This window comes from Oncorhynchus nerka, linkage group LG27 (assembly GCF_034236695.1).
Source record: "Oncorhynchus nerka isolate Pitt River linkage group LG27, Oner_Uvic_2.0, whole genome shotgun sequence".
NCBI lineage: Eukaryota > Metazoa > Chordata > Actinopteri > Salmoniformes > Salmonidae > Oncorhynchus > Oncorhynchus nerka.
In genome coordinates, this window is record NC_088422.1 from 44,262,657 (window position 1) to 44,285,692 (window position 23,036).

Consider the following 23,036-nt stretch of genomic DNA (forward strand, 5'->3'; position numbering starts at 1 on the left):
ATATATCACTCCATTGTAAATTGCTAAATTGTAATTACTTCTCCACTATTGTCCTATTTTATTGCCTTACCTCCTTACTTAATTTGCACACACTGTATACAGATGTTTCTATTGTGTTATTGACTGTACGATTGTTTATTCCATTGTGTAACTCTGTGTTGTTTTTGCCGCACTGCTTTACTTTGTCTTGCCAGGTCGCAGTTGTAAATGAGAACTTGTTCTCACCTGGCCTACCTGGTTAAATAAAGGTGATCTATCCTGCAGCCTGCTGTTCATCGGAGGTTCATCAAATCTGTAGATGTCCGACTTTGCCAGGGTGGCAGAGATCTTTTACATGTCAGAGGCGCTGCTGAGCAAAGCTGGCTTGTCTGTCTAATGCTCTTTTTGCCTCTTTGTCCATTTTGATTGTCTGTCTGTTTACCATCAGTAAACATCTTACATGCTCCAAACACTCTTTAATAGACTTATGTGTTCTCTTGTTTCAGGCCAATGAGGCAGGAGATTCCTTCCCTATCTGGGGCACGTGTCTGTGGATGCAGCCGTTGACTTTTCTGATGGCCATAGAGAACCTGCTGACCAAAACCACAGCTGAGAAGATGGCCCTGCCCCTGAACCTCACCACAGGTATGGCCCAGTCCTTTCACACCTCTATATGGGGAGTCAAGTGCTAGGGGTCAAGGATACGGTTTGGGACTCGGTCTGAAGACTTCCACATACTGCACATTCTAAAATCCACCACTAGAGGGCAGGGAATACAAGCTTCAAGTTTTAGAGATGCTTCTGATCAAGACAGAATTTCAGTGAAGCTCTTGAGTTAAACTATACCCTGACAACTCCCAACACTCATTGCAAAACAGTTTCCATCTTCATAAAGTGCATTTATGCTTCTTCTGGGCTGATTCGAGAGGACTAATGAATTCTCTCCCCATGGTTGCAATTAAAAAACTATATTTGAATGTCTCGTTCCCCTTTCCCCGCGGAGGCCCATTCCAGTCGAATGTACAAGGGGTTCCCCAGTGATGTCAGATAGGCATTATCCCAAGAAGCTTTAACAGAGAATGTTCACCATTATGGAGTGACCATGAAGTTGTAATCAGACTTTAAATTAATATTTTTTCTTAGTATCTCTTTTGAATACAATATGACTGGTTTTGACTATCAACTCCCTTGCTTATGGCATTTTCTTACAGACATTCAAGGAAAATGAGAACCTGCAACATTTTTTGTCCACAAACAAGGCTAAGAATGGTGCCATCTTTGTCTCAACCATGGAAGGGAATCAACTACAAGTACAACTACAGTTTTTTTCCTGTATTTACCAAATCATGAGAGCAAACCACACACAAGTCAGAGTTATCATAAAGTCCATCTTTAATTATATGAGCTCCATCACAACCCTGTGACTCTCAGATCAATTCAGTGTCTATAAATGAATTCTCTGAGAGTCCTTACAAAACAGTTCTTAGTATCATTTATAGCCAAGACACACCCATCTCAACTCACATGACGAATAACAGATCTTAGGAACATTACAAAGGAAGACTTTACTTGAGACAGGAGTATTCCATAGCCAGACAGCATTAGCTATAAATTATCGTTCAGTTTGCTCTCCTAAAACGAGGTTCTACTTCTCGTTCTTGGTACAACATAGTACCAAGACATTAGGATATATATCAATTGTCATTTTAGACACTCCCATTCTGGACAAGCTCATGGAGACACAGTGACTGGCACACAGACATTGTGGAGCCAAGAGATAATCGGTTCCCCCCTCAATGATCCATTCACATGGTTTAAAAGATATGTTTACATATGAAGACAAGCTTGACCTCTCCCCTCTCTGCGGCCCAAGTAACTGAACCCTGACAGAGAACAGATAACTGCAACCGGCCAACAGTATTATCCAAAAATAGACATTCTAATGACATATCTCACATAAGCATGCAATAAAAATAAAACATCTCATCTATGTTACCCAACTATTCTGATTAATCCCCAACAGGACGTCGGGTGATGATATCGAATCCTGCCACTAGGGGCAACCGTGAGTGCTGTTACCTTCAAATAGGTTTCGGTTTTGCTCTGGCATTGTGGATGGGGATGGCGGATGGTCGTAAGCATCTGCCTCTGATTCCAAAGGTTGCAAGGTTGAATCCAGCAATAGAAAGTTGTTTTTGTTTTAAGCTTATCCCAAATCTTAACACTTACCTTAACCATGCGGAGTCAATGCCTAACCTCAAGTTAGTGCCTAAACTTAACCTTAAACACTTTGAAATTTGACGTTTGAGAAACATGGATGACCGTCTAAATTGGTCGTAAGGTAATGTGAGCTCCTGTGTTGAGTTTGGAGTGTGATTCTTCCAGGGAGGACTTACCCATTCTATGGGTTCCAGTGGCATCCTGGCGTTAACCGTTTCCAGTGGGACCCCAACCTAAACTTCCCCCACTCCTCAGAAGCTGTACGCGATGCCTCCTCCTTCAATGAAGGTGGGTAATCACACCTAATGAAGTTGAATCTTTGTGTCCTTCAAGTCAGCCAAATACAGTGTATTGCACATGTTATTTCACGATTGTGTAGTGTTATCTTGTGAGGTATAGTAAATTGCAACATTTTTGCCTTTTGATGCACAATAAAGTTCTATTCTATGTTAAAGGCAGGAGAAATTTGCATCACACTCGACCAGCCTGAGGAAGGTGCCATGTCGCTCATATACAACTTCACACCAACCTACCCTGGCAACTTCACTGGATAAGAGCAGATCTACTTCTGAGATGTTGTTGTTCTGCCCTCACAACTGTACCGTTAATCTAAATGTTATGGGATGTTATGAGAAGTTTACAATGTGCACTAATTATAGGCTGTGACATGTTCATATCTAAACTCAGCAAAAAAAGAAACGTCCCTTTTTCAGGACCCTGTCTTTCAAGGATAATTCGTAAAAATTCAAATAACTTCACAGATCTTCATTGTAAAGGGTTTAAACACTGTTTCCCATGCTTGTTCAAGGAACCATAAACAATTAATGAACATGCACCTGTGGAACGGTCGTTAAGACACTAACAGCTTATAGACGGTAGACAATTAAGGTCACAGTTATGAAAACTTAGGACACTAAAGAGGCCTTTCTACTGACTGAAAAACACCAAAAGTAAGATGCCCAGGGTCCCTGCTCATCTGCGTGAATGTGCCTTAGGCATGCTGCAAGGGGGCATGAAGACTGCAGATGTGGCCAGGGCAATAAATTGCAATGTCCATACTGTGTGACGCCTAAGACAGAGCTACAGGGAGACAGGACAGACAGCTGATCATCCTCGCAGTGGAAGACCACGTCTAACAACACCTGCACAGGATCAGTACATCCGAACATCACACCTGCGGGACAGGTACAGGATGGCAACAACAGCTGCCCGAGTTACACTAGGAACGCACAATACCTCCATCAGTGCTCAGACTGTCTGCAATAGGCTGAGAGAGGCTGGACTGAGGGCTTGTAGGCCTGTTGTAAGGCAGGTCCTCACCAGACATCACCAGCAACAATGTCACCTTTGGGCACAAACGCACCGTCGCTGGACCAGACAGGACTGACAAAAAGTGCTCTTCACTGATGAGCCACGGTTTTGTCTCACCAGGGGTGATGGTCGGATTTGCGTTTATCGTCGAAGGAATGAGCGTTACACCGAGGCCTGTACTCTGGAGCGGGATCAATTTGGAGGTGGAGGGTCCGTCATGGTCTGGGGCGGTGTGTCACAGCATCATCGGACTGAGCTTGTTATCATTGGAGGCAATCTCAATGCTGTGTGTTACAGGGAAGACATCCTCCTCCCTCATGTGGTACCCTTCCGCAAGGCTCATCCTGACAGCATGACAATGCCACCAGCCATACTGCTCGTTCTGTGCGTGATTTCCTGCGAGATATGAATGTCAGTGTTCTGCCATGGCCAGCAAAAAGCCTGGATCTCAATCCCATCGAGTACGTCTGGGACATGTTGGATCGGAGGGTGAGGGCTAGGGCCATTACCCCCAGAAATGTCCGGGAATTTGCAGATGCCTTGGTGGGAGTGGGATAACATCTCACAGCAAGAACTGGCAAATCTATTGCAGTCCATGAGGAGGAGATGCACTGCAGTACTTAATGCAGCTGGTGGTCACACCAGATACTGACTGTTACTTTTGATTTTGTCCCCCCTTTGTTCAGGGACACATTATTCCATTTCTGTTAGTCACATGTCTGCGGAACTTGTTCAGTTTATGTCTCAGTTGTTAAATCTTTTTATGTTCATACAAATATTTACACATGTTGAGTTTGCTGAAAATAAACGCAGTTGACAGTGAGAGGACGTTTCTTCTTTTTACTTTTAGAAGTGTCTATGGAAATGGTTATTTTCACTTTTGTAATATCTGCATAATTGCACCGCATGCAAATATGATTTTCCTGTAGGCTATATGAAGCCCTAGCCTCAGAACGTCACTCACTGCATGGTGGTTTGTGTACTTTGTCATGGCATTGCTGTCGGCAGTAATTGATCTTAATGTTATGATTGCAACCTTCTCACACAATCTTATAACATTGCTGCGATCCCGTCACAACACAACGACGCCAACAGACGGGGTTCCAACCGTGGTTCCCAACCGGACCAGGGCATGTAGCGATTGGACCATCTTGATGTCTATCGCGTTTGGGGGGGGGGGGGGGGTTAGGAATAAGTGATCCAGTGTTCTCCGCTCCACAGATGCTGTGTCAGATTGAAGACGCTTGGCAATATATATCCAATTCATGAAGGATAAATCACTGTTAGCCTATTTAATTGAACTGGAGAAGGGTGGAATTTATTTTCGTAGGTGGCAACAACACCATCTCAATGATGAACTGCCGCGTAAATGGTTGCACCATTGAACCTTTTTTTTTTTTACGCCAACAACATTACAGATAGCCGGGATTTAGCGCAATAATGTGTTTTTATTGGATCTAGATTAAATTGTCTCTTTTTGCCTGAATACCGAATCATAAGGTAATTTGAAAAGAGCCAACTGCAGATACTACGGATAGGCCACACCGCCACTTGGTAATATAAACCGTTTGTTGATGAACACGAATCCATTCTCATCCATAACCACCTCCTGTGCATTAATGCACCCGTTTCAGTGGTGTAACGGTTGTAGTTAACTAATTTCTGTTTATTTAAAAAAGCAAGCAAGTATAGTGTAGAGAATCATTGTACCATTTTAAACCGCTGTGAAATATATTTTCCATAACCAAAGATATTGTATTTTCAGCTGTTTGAAGCTGGTGAACAAATCTGAAAGTAAAAGATGCAAAAATGAAATGTAAGAATGGAAAGCATAGAAATAGCACACAGAACAGATCTACTGCTTCTTAGACTTGCTTTCCATGAGAATGACACAGTGGCGGTCAGTGCCATTTAAGATGAGGGAGGATGATTTTTCTTTTCATGCGCATGGCCTTATTTCTATTACAGCATATTGGATTACTCTCATTCACCCAGTATATTTTTTAAATGTTTTACAATTTACATTTTTATGAAATTCACTGAGGGGGATGGTCCTCCCATTCCTTCTCTGAGGAGCATCCACTGGAATGACTGATCTATAACTCACATTTCTATGTGTATTTGGTCAGGTCCCACAAAAGGTTACATATTGCAGCTCTAAACTGGTAGTCATTTTACATGTTTAATCTATCCATCAATTATTTATTCACACACTCATTATATTTATGCAGTGCACTTGCTATCGACTAAAGCTGTTAGGGGGCCACTCAAGTTGGGTTTGACATGCTATTGCTTTTTCAATAATTAACCCCTTTATTATTTGTCATGTAATCTAATTGCTTTCTTATTAATGCTGTTTGCTTGCCTGTTCATGATCCTTGCCATAGCGCTGCAACTTTCATGTAATCTCCTTGATGTTTTAAGAAATAACTGTGGTGAAATTCAAAGTGGTTTGGTTGGAGAATGAAGATGCTTGGAATTCACACCTTTTCTTCAGACTCTCAGTGGTCCGCCCAGTGTTTGGCTAGTTCAAGTAGTATTACATTTTTTACATAAAATTAGCTTTCTAATTTTTATCATTTATAAAATATATAACTATATATTGGTGTGCACATGTTATTCTGAGACATCTTGACTTGGACTGAATGTCAATGCCTAGTTGACCATTTAATAAAACATTTTTTTTTATTTTTTACATGAGGCTCCATCAGGGTGCACACTAAGAAAATGTATGTCAGGCTCGTTTGGTCTGCTCTGAATATCATGCCAAACACTCCTGACAATATCAGAGTTGTTTCCCATGGACTTGACATGACATTTACTGATTGAATTCCTGGAGGCGAATCCCCACACCCAGTAAGAGCTCCACACGGGGTACACAGCAAGAGAGAAGTCAGAGGATGTTGAGTTTGGAATCATCCAGACTAGTACTGGATCTCCAGAGCCATAATAACATGACAATGACAAAGGAGCTGGAAGTGGAAACAGACTGGCACAGAGGCTAGTAATATCCTCATTCTGTAGGTCAGGAGATTAGAATGACATACAACGACAGGCCTACAATGCGTCTGTGCACAACATGTTACATACGATAGGATACAGGAAAAAAACACATGCTATTAAATTGGCTGATACCGTTACACATAGCTACTAGTATTCACCATCAGTAAATGAAATATGTGACTGTATACAGCTGGTATAGAAATTCTAACATGCCCCCTAAATGAGAATAGTTATGATCGTAAGATTTCTAAGAGCAGGTCATCCACCATGTGTCTATGCGTGTGTCTGTACAGTGTCTAACGTTTCCTCTACACAGACCGACCTGCGTTTGGTTATTGGTGTTTGTTGTCGTCCGTTTATTTTTTTCTTGAAAACCAGCAGCACAGATGTGTGCTTGTATTCATATGAGCTGATTAATACTTGGATAGAAGCTTCGATTGTAGGAGGAGGCAGCGGTACAGACTTGGTGTCAGTGTAGTTCTTAAACCTCTCATTTAATGTACAAAAGTCATTACTACCCAGTACCCCGTTTATGAAAATGTTGATGGTGTCTTGCACACTTATGGCTCATTGAGAAATCCGCTCAGTTCAGTTCAATTGTTGGAGCAGGGGGACAGTTTTAGAATGAGACTGTTAAAGCAGAGTTCCCCCTGCATCCGCTGGCTCTGCTGCCATGGCAATGGGGTGCCTCTGGAGAGTGGCAAAATAGGTCATTGGTCATGGGGGGCTCCTCTCATAAAACAGTCATTTAGTTAGTGTGTACACACACACACACGCACACGCACGCACACACACACGCGCACGCACGCACGCACGCACGCACGCACGCACGCACGCACGCACGCACGCACGCACGCACGCACACACACACACACTAATGATATATGCTCTCAATATCTGTTAATAATGTGTGTGTGTCATCATTATTCATAGAGATGAATACACAGACTAGAACACTATCTGTAAAGAGCTTTATCTCTCTCTGTCCCTCTCTTTCTCTCTACTTTACTCCCCCCCACCCCGCCCTTCATGAAACAACCTCTGATTACACACACACACACACACTAATGATATATGCTCTCATTCTCTGTTAATAATGTGTGTGTGTCATTATTATTCATAGAGATGTAATGTATAATGGCTGGATGAGTCACTTAGTGTCTGTTCAGACCTAGAGCAACCTATAATTATCTCTCCAGGTCATTACTGTTCCCTAACATTCTCCACTCTCCTTTGACATGTCCACTCACGATGAGACTGCTATGACTACACAGAAACATTGCCACGAGACTAACCAAAAACAAAGACAATCAACCTGGTCTCGTTCACGACACTAAGCCTAGTCCACCTAGAGTTCAGCTGTAGAGGAGATACTGGAGCTGGTGTGCGAGTGAGTGAGTGAGTGAGTGAGTAAGGGAGTGTGTGTGGTGTGTGTAGAGGATTAGACAGACATCACAGTGTCTGGTATTGATTTATTCCAGCAGAGTCGAGTAATCTGACAGGAGAAAATAAACCTGAAACACCAAGCCTTTCAGTGAATGAAGGATCGCCTCTCATTCTGAGTAAATGAAGCTAAGAGGCATGGGTATTGATTCCAGTCCATGGAAGTACTATGAGAGAGAGGGGGGGGTAGAGAGAGAAATTTCATTGTTGTTTTCTTTCGTTGAAGAGTTAATCGAAATATCAGAGGTCAATTAGGTCAATTCCAGGAACAAAATTAAATCCCTGATTAATTAAACTGCTAAAAACGATTCTGCACACAATTAGGCTGAATGAATATTTGCCTATTGCGTGATGTGAAATGAAGTTCAGACTTGCAGGCAGGGGTCATGTGACCTGGCTCACACAAAGACCTCTCTGTCAGCCTGTCCGTGTCTTGTTCATTCTCCATGGGTCAACCTTCCTCTCTCCCCCACAGTTACTCCTGTCTTCCCCTTCCTCCTGTCTCACTTACCTACCTCTCACCCCCGCTACCTTTGAGCTGGTCATCGACTGGCTTGAATGCTACATACAGCACACACTTGAGAAGCTGCAGAGAACACACACACTCACACACATGGGTAGACCAACCTTCTCTGCGTGGATTTCATTGGTGAGAAGATGGTGCATACAAATATAGTAAAAAAAAATCTTATGACTCTATTTCTATGTAGATGTGTGTCATTGACAAGCAGGTGTGTCATTAGTGAGGGGTTATTGTGAGGAATGGGGGCATTGTAAAGGTATTTGTGTTTCAGTTAAAGGCCAAAGTGGGAAAGGCCAGAGCACTTACCGGACAAGCGCACTACATACTCATTTGTTTTGAGCAAATTCATCCTTCATCCTCTTGACATTCATGTGTGACAATACTCATTTTTCATTGTCAGATTGTTTTTTCACTTATTAATATGGTTTATTGTATGGCAAAAGTCTCTGCTTGACTTGTATCAGAGGCGGACACAGCTGCAGCACTGGTAACCCTGACCCTTAGCTGGGATGGCAGGGTCTTCCCAGTTGTGTGTGCGTAGTTAGTCTAAACCCTGCCTTTATTCCCTCTTCAACATGCCTCTGAACTCTTGGCACTGTACTTGTCACCTCTATAATCCTTTTCACTGAGACTGTGCTGCTATGTTCTCAACCCTGTTCCCACCCCTTGTGTAGGGTAAGAGAGAGAGAGAGAGAGAGAGAGAGAGAGACAGAGAGAGAGAGAGAGACAGAGACAGAGACAGAGAGAGAGACAGAGAGAGACAGAGAGAGAGAGAGAGACAGAGAGAGAGAGAGAGACTGAGACAGAGACAGAGAGAGAGAGAGAGAGATAGACATTTTATTCTGTTGACAATGAGCTCCCTGATTTTTAAGCTGAGGGGATGATTGTGTCCGAAGGACAGGAAATAAGGCGGCAGGAAGCTGCCTGCCACAGTGTAAGGACCGACGTCACTGGAGCAAGGGGAGCAGAGTTCAACATAATGGTATTGTATATTCTGTATTGTTTAATGGTGGAAGACTAAAGTATATTTGTGCACAACATTTGAGAGAAATACACTTTTTGTGCGTATGGAAAATTCGGGGATCTTTTATTTCAGCTCATGAAACATGGGACTAACACTTTATATGTTGCGTTTATATTTTTGTTCAGTATAGTTTGTAGTTCTATACATCAGAGGAGAAAGGGAGGGAGAGAGGGTAGTCAATAGAGAAGTTTTGATAGTGTTATGAAAACTGCGTTAATACTTCTTGAGAAAGTGTGAGCGATAGACTGTTAATTAACTGCCATTTTGAATATGAACTGATAAGAATTCAAACTGGGTATGTGATTCTCTGTATGGCCATGTAAATATTTACCTGTCGATAACGAATCACATTGTCAAAGCCAAATTGTTTACCACACACACAGACACTTTTTCCAACTCAGATCTTGACCATTTCATTAACTGTGTCCGTAATGGTGGTTATTTTGTGGGTCCTTGTTATGGCTGTGTTTTTTACACTTGTATACAGCCCAGCAAAACAAGAAAGTAGTTGTTTTGATCAGTTTATTGTTATTGTTGATTACTGCTAACATTGCGCCATATACAACAATGTGAGGATACGTGCTTTATATGCATGGAGTTATCCCAGGCCTAAAATCATGTAGTGAACTGGTGGAAAGGGTGCATGAGGGGTCTTAGATATTTCTCAGGACCTCATTTACCTTAATGGCTAGAGGGTAAAGCCATGGCTAGAGTGTAAAGCCAAACAGTCAAACCACAGGATGCATGGGCCAGTGTTTCAATCGGGAGTTGTCCTTAGGTGGGATGGAATGGCCTTAATGCTATATTCAGGGATTTTATTTGTATTTATTTAACCTTTATTTAACTAGGCAAGTCAGTTAAGAACAAATTCGTATTTGCAATGACGGCCTACCCCGGCCAAACCCTAACCCGGACGACTCTGGGCCAATTGTGCGCCGCCCTATGGGACTCCCAATCACGGCCGGTGGTGATATAGCCTGGAATCGAACCAGGGCTGTAGTGATGCCTCTAGCACTGAGATGCAGTGCCTTAGACCGCTGTGCCACTCGGGAGCCCAATACCATCATTTGAAATGGAAACCAATGTAATTGATTTTTGACTGGTGGGATTGAACCTTTACTGCTCCAACCAATAAAAGCACAGTGATTGATTTGAGGCATGTCTCTAGGGGACTGGGATTGCTTGTACAAAATACTATTGCTAATGATATACAGTAGACCCTCTCTAAATGGTTTGTTCACCAACAGTAAACTACGACACCATGCCCATGGTGAGAGGTTTGGCTACAGAGAGGTTGTTTTGAAAGGAGATCCTAAGAAGTTGAATCTCCATGGGGTAAGAATACTATATCTTCCGTTTGTTATTGATTGTGAATAGGTATGATGAGGTTTTTCTAAATCTTAATAGAGGGACATAATCAAACATATCTGGTGCCACCTCAACCTCGACACCTCTCTTCTCTCACCCTTTTTTCTCTCTCTCGCTCTCTCTCTTTCTCTCGCTCTCTGCCTCAACTTATCCTTTTTTCTGTCTCTTTCTTCCCATGCGCCACTCTCTGCCCCTCATTCTCTTGCTCTCTCTCTCTCTTGCTTTCTAAACCTGTCCTATCCTGTCTCTTATCTCCTCTGCCCGTGTCACTCTCACAGCAGACGTGTGCTGTCTGCCTGGAAGACTTCAAAGTCAAAGACGAGCTGGGTGTGTTGCCATGCCAACATGCCTTTCACCGGAAGTGAGTACCAAATTAGGAGGCAGGAGGTCAACATCCATTCATTTCTACAGTCAGCACACAGCTCTTGGGGGTTTTGAATGGAGTGATTTCACTGACATACCAACCGTTATTAAATGTTTCCAGGTCACAGGAAGACAGTACTTGCATGATTAGAGAGGTATCTCTGGTAACGATTGCTTTAGGTGCAGGGATGGGTAACTCGGATTAATTTCCCTAAAATTTGGAACTCAGTCAGTCTCAACATACTGTTTTGAGTTAGAATAGTAGAATACACAAGGTGAAATTTGGTTATGCATCAGCAGTTTTTCTCTTCTTATGTCAGTCACTTACAGTCAGTAAATTAGCCCATGTCAGCTAACATTTTTTTGATTTCTAAGTTAGTTTAGCGGCCAGCTATCTAAACTTGTTATCATGGTCGAATTACCGGCTGGAGGGCCCGCATTAATTTTGTTTCTCAGTCTCACTCAGATATCCTAAAAATGATGTGGGTACGCAGATCCGCAAGCAACTGCGGCCCTTCATAATAAGTTATTTTTTAGTCCCCACTTCCGTCAAAGTTACCCATCCCTGCTTTAGTATCCCATTTCAAGCCCTTTGATGTGAAACGTTGTTTTTATTTCTCAGATATTCTCTATTTTTCTGGGATTCCATTTGTGATGATTAGTTGCAACATTTGTGATGTAATAAATTACACAGAATTTTTCAAATGCACCCTTTGTGATGTCATCAATTAGACAGAATTTTACAGGTGCACCCTGTGTGCAGCCTGGTCTCATAGACTAGACATAACATGTAAATGTAAATCCAGGACACTCAAATTAGTATGATATGTTATGTTTAGTATGGTTACATAAGACAGATGGTTACTTAAGGCAAAAACAAAAGTAGGGTTGTTGGATGAGGGGGATTATAATGCGAATGTCTAGCAACTCGAAGGCTGCAAATTTTAAACTCGTTACGGACTTTTGAATTACGGACTTTTGAACTTTTGAATTTGTTTCTTAACACCCGCTCACTTAACCTGGAAGCCAGCTGCACCAAGGAGGAGGAAACACCATTCAACTGACGCCCAAAGTCAGCCTGCGGGTGCCCGCTAGAGCACGATGAGCCAAGTAAAGCCCCCCGGCTAAACCCTCCCCTGACCCAGACAACATTTAACGCTGGGCCAATTGTGCAACGCCGCCCTATGGGACTCCCGGTCACGGCCGGTAATGACACAGCCTGTAGTAACGCCACAACACTGTGATGCAGTCCCTAACTTTGTTTTTCTAACTTTAGATGATAATGTTCCACCCATTGTTCTTCAGCCAGTACAATCCATCTCTTATCTACAATAATCACAGCCCCTCTCTTCTTTTCAACAACAACTGCTCAGTCTCCTTATGACATCTGGGTGTGGAAATCCCTTCAAAAGCTGTGTTCACACAGGATACCTGTGTAAATGCAGCCAAAAAGGCATAATACATTACATTGGGTTCTTTATATGATACTTATACATTGTGTCTTTCTGCAACAGGTGATAAGGAAGGGCGCTGGATTCTGGAGAGATCTTGGGTTTGGAAAGTATAGGTCTGATTTCATCAACATAGGTAATATAACAATATGTTTTTTCATTGACTGACTGACTGACTGACTGACTGACTGACTGATTTATTTATTTAGCCAATTTGAATCTGTGATCTGCACAGGTGGGTTTGACCGGAACACCAAAGGCTGAGGTTTGGAGGATGTTCACCTGTACAGAAAGTACAGAAAGTACCTGCACTGCAAGCTGATGGTGATTCACTCTCCCTCCCGAGGCCTCTTCCACCTGTGGTATGAGAAGCAGTGTGCAGAAGAGCTGCCGCCAGACAAGTATAAGATGTGTATGCAGACCAAGGCCATGAGTGAGGTCTCTCACAGGCACCTGGGGAGCTGTTCTTCACACAGGAGATCCAGGAGCATCTGAAGAGGTAAAAACTAGAAACTGCCCCATAACCACATATCTAAGATCAGACTACCCTACCGCTTATCCTAAACTTAACCATTAGGGGGTTACACAATATCTGACCCTGGACCAGTGGTTAGGGTAATGAAATCAAAACACCTGGAGAGGAGAGACATCCTCTGGGTTTTGTTGAGAGAACAATGTCTTTCTCCTTCTACAGACTTAACACAGGGCCTGACGAGGGAGAGTATAGGGATGAGACATGAACTTTGTCATGACATGACAGAAACTTGATTGAATTTTTTTTAAATGGTGATGTTATGTAGGCATACTAACTCATTGTATGTCCTCTATTGCCACCTTCTTTCCTGTACTGAGTCTGAAAGCAGGGAGGTCAGAATAATATTTTACTGTCTTTGTTGTATTGAGACTGTCAGCTTCAGATTATGCCTGCTATGGACTTTCAACTCAATGAAAATAATATTTTACTGTCTTTGTTGTATTGAGACTGTCAGCTTCAGATTATGCTGCTATGGACTTTCAACTCAATGAAAATAATATTTTACTGTCTTTGTTGTATTGAGACTGTCAGCTTCAGATTATGCTGCTATGGACTTTCAACTCAATGAAAATAATATTTTTTGCTTAATAACTGTGTCTGAATATGTAATACAAGGTCATAATGTTTTACAGTTTTTAGTTATATGAATTGAAATATGAATTTAGAGAAACAGACTGTCTAAGCATATTCATATTTAGGCCTACGGTACTTCCCTCTTCTTAAAACTGGTGGACACTGAATAAAATATCCTGGCAAATAAATGACCACATTTGGATACATAAGTACAGTGGGTTCCCAAACATTATGTGTTAACCATCTAATAGATAAAACCATGTTTGTAGCCACAACCCAAGCTTTACCCACAAACCAAGAGGAACTGGCTGGGACCCAACCAACCGACCTGGAGCCCATAACTTGGATAGGTCAAGTAGTTAAAAGAATGCTGTAGTTAAAAGAATGCTGATGGCATGCACCATCCTAGCCTTTTATATGATTTGGGCATAGATGAGCAATTGCAGATACGTCAGTATTTGTGGTGTTTCTGGTCTTGCATTAATAAATTGGGAGAGTCAATATTTCACAACCACTTCTCTCTGTCTCTTCCTGTGTGTGTCAGTGTGTGTTGTTTCTTGTTGTGTTGTTTTTGCAGGATGCACAGACATAACTGGTGTGTACTCACCACTGCCAGTAATCCATGGTCAGACATGTTTCGACACAGGATAGAACACTTTGGCTTGGTAGAACCTCTATAAAAATGTATACTTGCCACACAGGCTATATATAGATTGTTTCATCTCTATTGTCACCTTTATTTTCATCATCCTTCTAAGGGTCAATATAATCATAGTAAATTAATTGATAATAGTTGGTTTTTGTTACATTGAACACTTTTCCCACAATCAAGAAGTGGAGTTTCCTGCAGTGACGTAACCTCAATTTTGCATAGCTCTAGGGAGGGGTGGAGCGAGTCAAACATCGGGCGACGGCTGTCGTATTTCCTAGCAAGCACGCGATAGGCTCTTCACCTGATCCCACCTCCCTATCATAATCACAGCCAGAGGCCTGACTGTTTTATTACCGGTGTATTTTACTGGAAGCACCAGGAGATTATGAGCGTCTTTTTTTCTTGCTTAAGAATTGGTTATATTATGAAGTTGGGTTGTACGGATTCTAAAGGGTAATGAAAGGAAAACGTAGTGGTTTTAGGAATAGGGCTGGTTTGTTTATTAGACACCCTTGATAAAAAAAACTAACATTTTGTTTTACATGTTTTTGGTTAGGTTTAGTAAGCCCTACAATATCGATTTTCTTTTTTACATTTGTTTTATTGTTTTGAACAAATAGCGAGGCATGTTCCACCGATAGGCTGTCTCACGTCTCGCCGAAAAAAAGCAGACAGACGCCGGACGCTCCGGAGTCTACGGCTTTGTCAAAGACAGAAGTCCAGAGACGCAAGATGTTTGAGACTGGTAGAATCCCTCTCGTCCTTCTCGACGTAACCTGCCTTATCCTCGGTATGTAACCGACGTACTTACCATGTTGTTGGCAGTGTTAAGCCTTATAGAGTTCCTATTCTATGAGAAGTTATTCTGCACTAGTCTACTGTAGCCTAAACACCAGATATATTGAAGGTATCTCTTTATTACGACTATTGTAGCTAGGCTACATTATGACTATAGGTGCATGGGTTACTTCTATCTAACAGTAAGTGTCTAAGTCTCTGAATGAATGGGTGTTATATTCCACTCCTCACCCACTACTAGAGATGGTGTGGTCAATAACACTGTTATAATTAAGCAATAAGGGGGGGGGGGGGGGGCAATATAGTACGGCTAAGGGCTGGCTGTTCTTAGATACGACGCAACGCTGAATGCCTGGATACAGCCCTTAGCCGTGGTATATTGGCAATATACCACAAACCAATCGAAGTGCCGTATTGCTATTATAAACTGGTTACCAACGTAAATAGAACAGGCAGTAAGTCAGCTAGTCAGCATTCAGGGCTCTAACCACCCGGTTTATAATAGCATACAACACACAGTATGGATGTATATTATAAGAACTAGGGCCACAAGTTTTTCCTAACCATGTCTTGACCAGGTAATAACATTGTGTTCTAGTTTTAGCTATAACTTATCTTATAACCTATAGCCTATATTGTATTCGATCATTCAGGCCCACAAGGTGTATTTGTTGATTTGAGTGTAGCCTTCTGGTTGCATATTAAACAACAGTCAGAGGGGTAGATCATGGATTCAATGGGGTTCAGTTATTACATATTGACCACAACATGATTATGCCATTATCCGTAGTGTGTTTTCTAAAGTGTATGTGACTAATTCTCAAATTGGGGTACATTTCATATCCCTCGACTGCGGAGATGGACTCTTGATCTCGTGGTCTTTATCTAAACGTGGTCTGGGTCTTAATAGACTTACTCTAATATAGGGATTTGGCGAAAGGGTCATCACACCATAGCACCGGGTTTTTGAGTTTTGGGTTGTTTTTTGCCACAAATTTTAGTGTAACTAAAGATGGTGCAGGATTTTGTGATTCCGTGTGATGAAAGACAGTACAACACTACTATTATGAGAAAAAATTGTTTGTTTATGCCACAGGCAGGCTACAGTCGAGCAGAGATGGAGTCAAAACTGGAACTCTGTGAGAAAAACAAGACCCAAGCCAACCATCTTCAAACATCATAAAAATAATGTTGGCCCTCCGGTTTCCTCATTTTAAAAAGCAAGGTTGTCTAGCACTTTCGTGTTGTCTCACCCCTACTTAGTCAGATAACTCCGACAAGTCTTGTCAAGATATGGTACTTAGTGCCGTTAACCATGTGATCCTAAATCTGTGCCTAAGTGCAACTTGGAGTAAGTGTCTAGAAAATATCTGAATTTTCCCCACCTTTTGTGACCAATTAGAAGCAGTCAGAATGTTCAACGAAGGATGGCACATTATGTCCATACTCCCCAACAGGACAGGCTCTAATCAAAGACCTGTGACTGCTACACTCCTAGAAAAAAGGGTTCCACAAGGGTTCTTCAGATTTCACCATAAGATTACCATTTTTGGTTCCAGGTAGAAACCTTTTTGGTTTTAGGAAGAACCCTTTTAGGTTACATGTAGAACCCACTGTAGAAAATAGTTCTACATGGATGACAAAAGGGTTCTAGTATGGGGACAGCCAAAGAACCCTTTTAGGTTCTAGAGGGCGCCTTTTTTTCTAAGAGTGTAGTTAACTAATTTAGGCTGGAATCTGCCGACAGGGGTTGAATGTGCTTTACTGGCCAGAATCAAGATAGAGCAAGTCTGGTCGTGTAACCTGAGTGATTCAAATAGCAAATTAAGTTACTTCAGCTGGGAAGAGAGTACGTGGGTTGAATAGAAGGGTATTTTAAGAAGCAACAACCCTAGTTCGAAATTACAACAAACTTGGTTGAACTTTGAAGCTGATGAAGACTGACACTGTGAATTGGGAATAGTGGGTCGTAGTATATGTAGCCTTCTGCTAGGTACAAATAAAGATGCAAGAGAGATGGCTTACCTCGAGAGACTGAACGAGATATCAGGACATGGAATTCTTCATTGGTATCCTATTGTATAGTTAGACCTGTGTTTTCCATATTTCGCTTGGTGAAGGCCTAATTGTTGTGAACATGTTGTGGAGTGTGAGAAATCAGATGAGAGCAGTGTAGCGTAAGAGAGTAATCCACACTGTTACAGGTGATTTGGACTGTGTGCCTGAGTGAGTCTGACTGAGTGTCAGAAGCATTTAGACATCCATGCCAGTGTAGCACATGGAGATGTGTGAAACTTACAGCTTGAAGTGTCCCCCCGGCTTTTCGCCAGCCACCGACTGGTAAGACGCTTCAGGAACGCGGTCACATGTGCTAGCAAGGTAGAGCTACTGGGTTCGATCCTCGGTGTGAGCTGAATCAGGAGGAAGTGGTACACCAGCATCTCCATCAAATCATGTTATCGTTAGTTAGGTCAGCTAACCTTAACTGAAACATCCTGCGCTGACTCATCGACTAGCTAGCCTGGTTGCCAGTCTGTTTTAGAGTAGTAAGGCTCATTCATTTTAGAAACAGGTGTTCTCTGATTTTCCTATTGTTTTTTTTTTCTCTTATGGGGGTTGATATGCTGTCCACTTACTTTCTAGACTCTATTATTTAAGAGTGTTGTGTCCCTCCTTTATTGAATTGACTTTTACATTTATTTGTTACCTTGGTAATGAGTGGGCTATTTGGTAAGGTGAGAGGGAGGTCAGAGCAGGAGAGAATGGTATAATCAAATCAAGTGAAAGCATGAACAAGCACGCCTTATTTGCATATGGATTTTCATCAGGTTTTGCCTACCAAGTTCCTTTTTCCTGTGACGGTTTGGTCAACAGCGTGTTTTAAAGAATTACAGCAGAACCTTAAAAGTATGTTTACAAAGGCTAGTTTGAGCTAAGGAGACTATTTCTGATTATCTCTATCTTCATCTGTCTCTCTCTCTCTCCAGTTGGGCTTCCCTTTGTGATCCTCACCCCTCAGCACAATCCCTTCAACAGGGGTTTCTTCTGTAATGATGAGTCCATCAGATACCCCCTGAAAGAGGACACCATATCCTACCAGTTACTGGGGGGAGTCATGATCCCTTTCACACTGATTGTGGTAAGTCATTACCTTCGCTCTGTTCTCAGATGTTCTGTTCAACATATCAGGTATTTGTGTTTTAAGTGTTTATGGTAAAAGTACAATAATTTGAGACAATATGTCAATCTATTCGATTCACCTCAGTTAAAGATGACTTCTCTTGCTTTCACAGGTAGTCAGTGGTGAGTGCCTTGGCGTCTATATGACTCATATAAAGACCAAATCATCCTTGGGGGCTAACTACGTGGCGCGCATCTACAAAGCAGTGGGCAGCTTCCTGTTCGGGGCTGCTGCTAGCCAATCACTGACGGACATTGCCAAGTACTCGATTGGTCGTCTGCGTCCCCACTTCCTGGCTGTGTGTAAGCCTATGTGGGACCGTATCAACTGCATTGCTGGAGGCTACATCGAGAACTTCACCTGTACCGGGGACAAAAACATGGTGGATGAGGCCAGGTACAGTAGAGGTTTCCTAGGGTTACATCCCAAGAGATGATATGGCTGCAAAATCGAGACTGAAAAACTTTGAACTCTACTGGCAAATGTAAGCTCGAAAGATGTTTGCGAGGCTGTAAACCCAGTTTCCCCTAATCTTTTTTTTGTCTTCTGTTTTTACAGACTTTCCTTTTTTTCTGGTCACTCATCCTTCTCTATGTACTGTATGCTGTTCCTAGCAGTAAGTATAGCAGTGGGCATACTGTGCTCATTGTTACATACAGTGATGCTACAACAGTTCAGTTCTTTCTCTGTCCCCAAGCAATAGCTCCCTTTTCATGATGTTGATGGTGTCCTTCTTCCCTCTCTCTTTTAGCTGTACATCCAGGCCAGACTGCAGACAGAGTGGGCCAGGCTCCTCAGACCCACCATCCAGTTCTTCCTGATGGCAACGTCCATCTACGTGGGGCTGTCACGCGTCTCAGACTACAAACACCACTGGAATGACGTACTTACTGGCCTCCTGCTGGGGGCGATAGTTGCGATACTCACGGTGTGTAGCTAGCTATAGGCCAACGGTTCCCAACCAGTTTGCCTTGAGGGACTCTCTTGTGTGCCTCAAAACTTTTTAACACTCACTTATAAATGTGACCTGTGGAATGCACATGGAATTTTGATTTGGGAGCACTACTGCCAGACAATACATTTATTTATTAATGTTTTACCTTTATTTAACTAGGCAAGTCAGTCAAGAACAAATTCTTATGTTCAATGACGGCCTAGGAACAGTGGGTTAACTGCCTGTTCAGGGGCATAACGACAGATTTGGACCTTGTCAGCTCGGGGGTTTGAACTTGTAACCTTCCGGTTACTAGTCCAACGCTCTAACCACATTAAATGGCACGTGGTTACGTCTGTATCGTTGTTTCAAGTCCAGTGCGCTCAGGCTGGTGTTACATTTGTATCATTTGACTTTGTCTGTGAAAACCATTAGCACAGGCAAGTCTGAATAGGCTTAGCCAGAATCATTTATTTCTTAATATATGGCTCTGGGCTTAGCTATACTGCCATAGAAACAAACAGAGCATGGCATTGAGTTTGTGACTGCACCTTTACCGTGCAAAGAAACGCTTGTCTGTAGCCCAAACCATGAAGAACTATTTTACAATTTTCTGGCGCAGATTCGCTATTTAATCTATAAAAAATGTTTGTCACAGAAAATAGATGATCTGCAGTATGGATCTGAGGAGATGGCAGTGATTACCACGAAATACATTAAAAGGAACATTTTAGGTGTGCCGCCGAATTGTATTTCCCATCAAGATGCTCCACGGTTTAAAAAATGTTGGGAACCACTGCTATAGGTTATAGACATGGGGGGGCCTGGGCATTGGCCCAGCCAGATTGACAACAGGCCCAGCCGATTAGGGTAAACACGTAAAGTAAGTTGATAGCCACTGTTGTAGTTAATTATTCACATTGACACAGGTAGCTAGTTAAATGCATAATAGTGGGCACCTTATGTTTCTGCATGGAATTATATATGAACAAACCATGTAGTACCATTCCTTTAGAGACAACATCATTCATGTTTATACTGTATCACTGCAAGTAGTTTCCTCGGTTTCAGTCTCCATTGTATAAGAAATGCTGTCCTCTCCTCTCCCAACATAGGTGTTCTGTGTGTCCGATTTCTTCAAGACGCCTGTTGATCCAGTAGAGATACAAGAGGAGACGTCCCACCCCAGTCTACAGGACAACCCTGCAAATGGGATCCACTACGGAAGCACAGAATGAAGCTCTGACTACAACATGGACAATGCATTGAGGACAAGTAGCATGTTAAGCTAGCTACAACTACGTGCCATCCGCTTCAGAGGACTATGGTTATTTATTTCCATGCATTTCAGGTCATTGGCATTGACTGTCGTGGAAATATCATGTTGATTGAGCCCTGTAGACAGATGTTAAGTCCTCTCAGAGCCAATGATCTTGCCTATGTGTGTTGAGCTAACGGTCCTTATGTTCAATTCCTGGTCTTTGTGTGCAATTGTGGTGCGAGGTCTGCTCTTGTTGGAACAGTTGGGATTGCATTGGTTTGAGGATTGTGTTTGAAATGAATGATATTCAAGTTTGTTACAGTGAGTAATGAGTGTCCATGTGTGTAGCCTGGCCAATAATAAGTCTTACACCTGGGAATGAAATACCACGACTGTGCCAAAGCTTAAATGAAAGTCAGGAGACTTACTGAGCTTTGTAATGATGTGCTATGTACTGTATATATTTTTTTAATACTGCCTTCGCCAGATTGTTGCTGACACTTGCTCAAAGCTCCCTGGAAACTCCTTACACGTGTCCAAGTGTAGAAATCATGGCGACAAATACACAAATGAACTTTTTGACATTTGTATGCAAATGTACTGTTGTAAAAACGGTGTTTTGAGCTTTTCGGAAAACAAAATGCTAGCTATGTGACACAAATAAAGATGGAATTCCATTTTGGTACTTTGGTACAACTGTGTCTGAGACACATTTTGTGAACTGTAGAAGTGTGTGCGTTGTTTAGTGAGATTGTGAGGAACTACCCATACAGAAAGTCCAAAACCACAACTGTCACATTGACGTAAAGGATCTCTTTTTGAAGTAAGAGTTAGGTGGGGCCCAAGAGGTAAGGCAGGGTGGGGTCAAAACACACGGACCATATTCCTTTCCTAATGTTCCTCAAGAGCCAAAGTACAGACTTCAGACGAAAATATAGAGGCGTACTCACCACAAGTCTGGAACTACATATTTGTGTTCTGTCTCACACTCAGCTGTTGTGGGTGTGTCCTCAACTTTCAGCTACACCCATAGACATTATGGACATGCAAATGGTAATTAAATCATCTTCAAATTAAACACATTCTTATGTAAGATGCATCATAGTCCTTTCACTAACAACTGCTGTCATTGCTTAGTTGCTGGCCAGCAACTGCACAAACAGTGAGGTACTTTCAGTTATACTACAGTTGAAGTCGGAAGTTTACATACACCTTAGCCAAATACATTTCAACTCAGTTTTTCACAATCCCTGACATTTAATCCTAGTCAAAATTCCCTGTTTTAGGTCAGTTAGGACCACCACTAAATTTTAAGAATGTGAAATGTCAGAATAATAGTAGAGAGTGATTTATTTCAGGTTTTATTTCTTTCATCACATTCCCTGTGGGTCAAAAGTTAACATGCACTCAATTAGTATTTGGTAGCATTGCCATTAAATTGTTTAACTTGGGTCAAACGTTTCGGGTAGCCTTCCACAAGCTTCCCACAATAAGTTGGGTGAATTTTGGCCCATTCCTCCTGACAGAGCTGGTGTAACTGAATCAGGTTTGTAGGCCTCTTTGCTCGCGCGCGCTTTTCAGTTCTGCCCACAAATTGTCCATAGGATTGAGGTCAGGGCTTTGTGATGGCCACTCCAATACCTTGACTTAAGCCATTTTGCCACAACTTTGGAAGTATACTTGGGGTCATTGTCCATTTGGAAGACCCATTTGCGACCAAGCTTTAACTTCCTGACTATCTTGAGATGTTGCTTCAATATATCCATATAATTGTCCTTCCTCATGATGGCGTCTATTTTGTGAAGTGCACCAGTCCCTCCTGCAGCAAAGCACCCCCACAACATGATGCTGCCACCCCTGTGCTTCACGGTTGGGATGGTGTTCTTTGGCTTGCAAGCCTCCCCTTTTTTCCTCCAAACATAACGATGGTCATTATGGCCAAAAAGTTATATTTTTGTTTCATCAGACCAGAGAACATTTCTCCAAAAAGTACAATCTTTGTCCCCATGTGCAGTTGCAAATCGTAGTCTGGCTTTTTTTTATGGCGGTTTTGGAGGAGTGGCATCTTCCTTGCTGAGCGGCCTTTCAGGTTATGTTGATTTTAGACTCGTTTTACTGTGGATATAGATACTTTTGTACCTGTTTCCTCCAGCATCTTCACAAGGTCCTTTGCTGTTGTTCTGGGATTGATTTGCACTTTTCGCACCAAAGTACGTTCATCTCTTAGGAGACAGTCTCCTTCCTGAGCGGTATGACGGCTGCGTGGTCCCATGGTGTTTATACTTGCGTACTATTATTTGTACAGATGAACGTGGTACCTTCAGGCGATTGGAAATCGGAGGATGAATCAGACTTGTGGAGGTCTACAATTTCTTTTCTGAGGTCTTGGCCGATTTCTTTTGATGTTCCCATGATGT

At 42.2% G+C, this 23,036-nt stretch overlaps 3 protein-coding genes across 3 annotated transcripts; all 3 read left to right on the forward strand.

Moving 5' to 3' along the window:
- The first annotated feature begins 440 nt into the window (after window positions 1–440).
- LOC135565201 (gamma-glutamyl hydrolase-like) lies at window positions 441–4,326 on the forward strand. Its single transcript, XM_065011266.1, has 3 exons — window positions 441–624; window positions 2,365–2,487; window positions 2,655–4,326. Exons 1-3 carry the CDS (start codon window positions 534–536, stop codon window positions 2,687–2,689), a joined length of 249 nt encoding a protein of 82 aa, XP_064867338.1. The 5' UTR covers window positions 441–533; the 3' UTR covers window positions 2,690–4,326.
- Window positions 4,327–5,084: 758 nt separating this feature from the next.
- Window positions 5,085–14,281, forward strand: LOC135565115 (RING finger protein 122-like). Its single transcript, XM_065011146.1, has 4 exons — window positions 5,085–5,157; window positions 9,352–9,466; window positions 10,751–10,838; window positions 11,150–14,281. The coding sequence occupies exons 1-4, from the start codon at window positions 5,085–5,087 to the stop codon at window positions 11,234–11,236; spliced, it is 363 nt and encodes a 120-aa protein (XP_064867218.1). The 3' UTR covers window positions 11,237–14,281.
- A 492-nt stretch (window positions 14,282–14,773) lies between these two features.
- On the forward strand, window positions 14,774–21,315 carry LOC115111849 (phospholipid phosphatase 1-like). Its single transcript, XM_029638336.2, has 6 exons — window positions 14,774–15,235; window positions 18,231–18,382; window positions 18,537–18,820; window positions 18,983–19,040; window positions 19,176–19,352; window positions 20,474–21,315. Exons 1-6 carry the CDS (start codon window positions 15,178–15,180, stop codon window positions 20,594–20,596), a joined length of 852 nt encoding a protein of 283 aa, XP_029494196.1. The 5' UTR covers window positions 14,774–15,177; the 3' UTR covers window positions 20,597–21,315.
- The last annotated feature ends 1,721 nt before the right edge of the window (window positions 21,316–23,036 follow it).

Bases quoted from the DNA above. Each gene is read 5' to 3' on its own strand.
- LOC135565201 (XM_065011266.1), top strand. From the start codon at position 534: ATGCAGCCGTTGACTTTTCTGATGGCCATAGAGAACCTGCTGACCAAA. The intron at 625-2,364 runs GTATGGCCCAGT...TGATTCTTCCAG, and splicing joins GCCCCTGAACCTCACCACAG to GGAGGACTTACCCATTCTAT. The intron at 2,488-2,654 runs GTGGGTAATCAC...TCTATGTTAAAG, and splicing joins TGCCTCCTCCTTCAATGAAG to GCAGGAGAAATTTGCATCAC.
- LOC135565115 (XM_065011146.1), top strand. From the start codon at position 5,085: ATGAACACGAATCCATTCTCATCCATAACCACCTCCTGTGCATTAATG. The intron at 5,158-9,351 runs GTAGTTAACTAA...CTGATTTTTAAG, and splicing joins GTTTCAGTGGTGTAACGGTT to CTGAGGGGATGATTGTGTCC. The intron at 10,839-11,149 runs GTAAGAATACTA...TCACTCTCACAG, and splicing joins AGAAGTTGAATCTCCATGGG to CAGACGTGTGCTGTCTGCCT.
- LOC115111849 (XM_029638336.2), top strand. From the start codon at position 15,178: ATGTTTGAGACTGGTAGAATCCCTCTCGTCCTTCTCGACGTAACCTGC. The intron at 15,236-18,230 runs GTATGTAACCGA...CTCTCTCTCCAG, and splicing joins CGTAACCTGCCTTATCCTCG to TTGGGCTTCCCTTTGTGATC. The intron at 18,383-18,536 runs GTAAGTCATTAC...TTGCTTTCACAG, and splicing joins TCCCTTTCACACTGATTGTG to GTAGTCAGTGGTGAGTGCCT.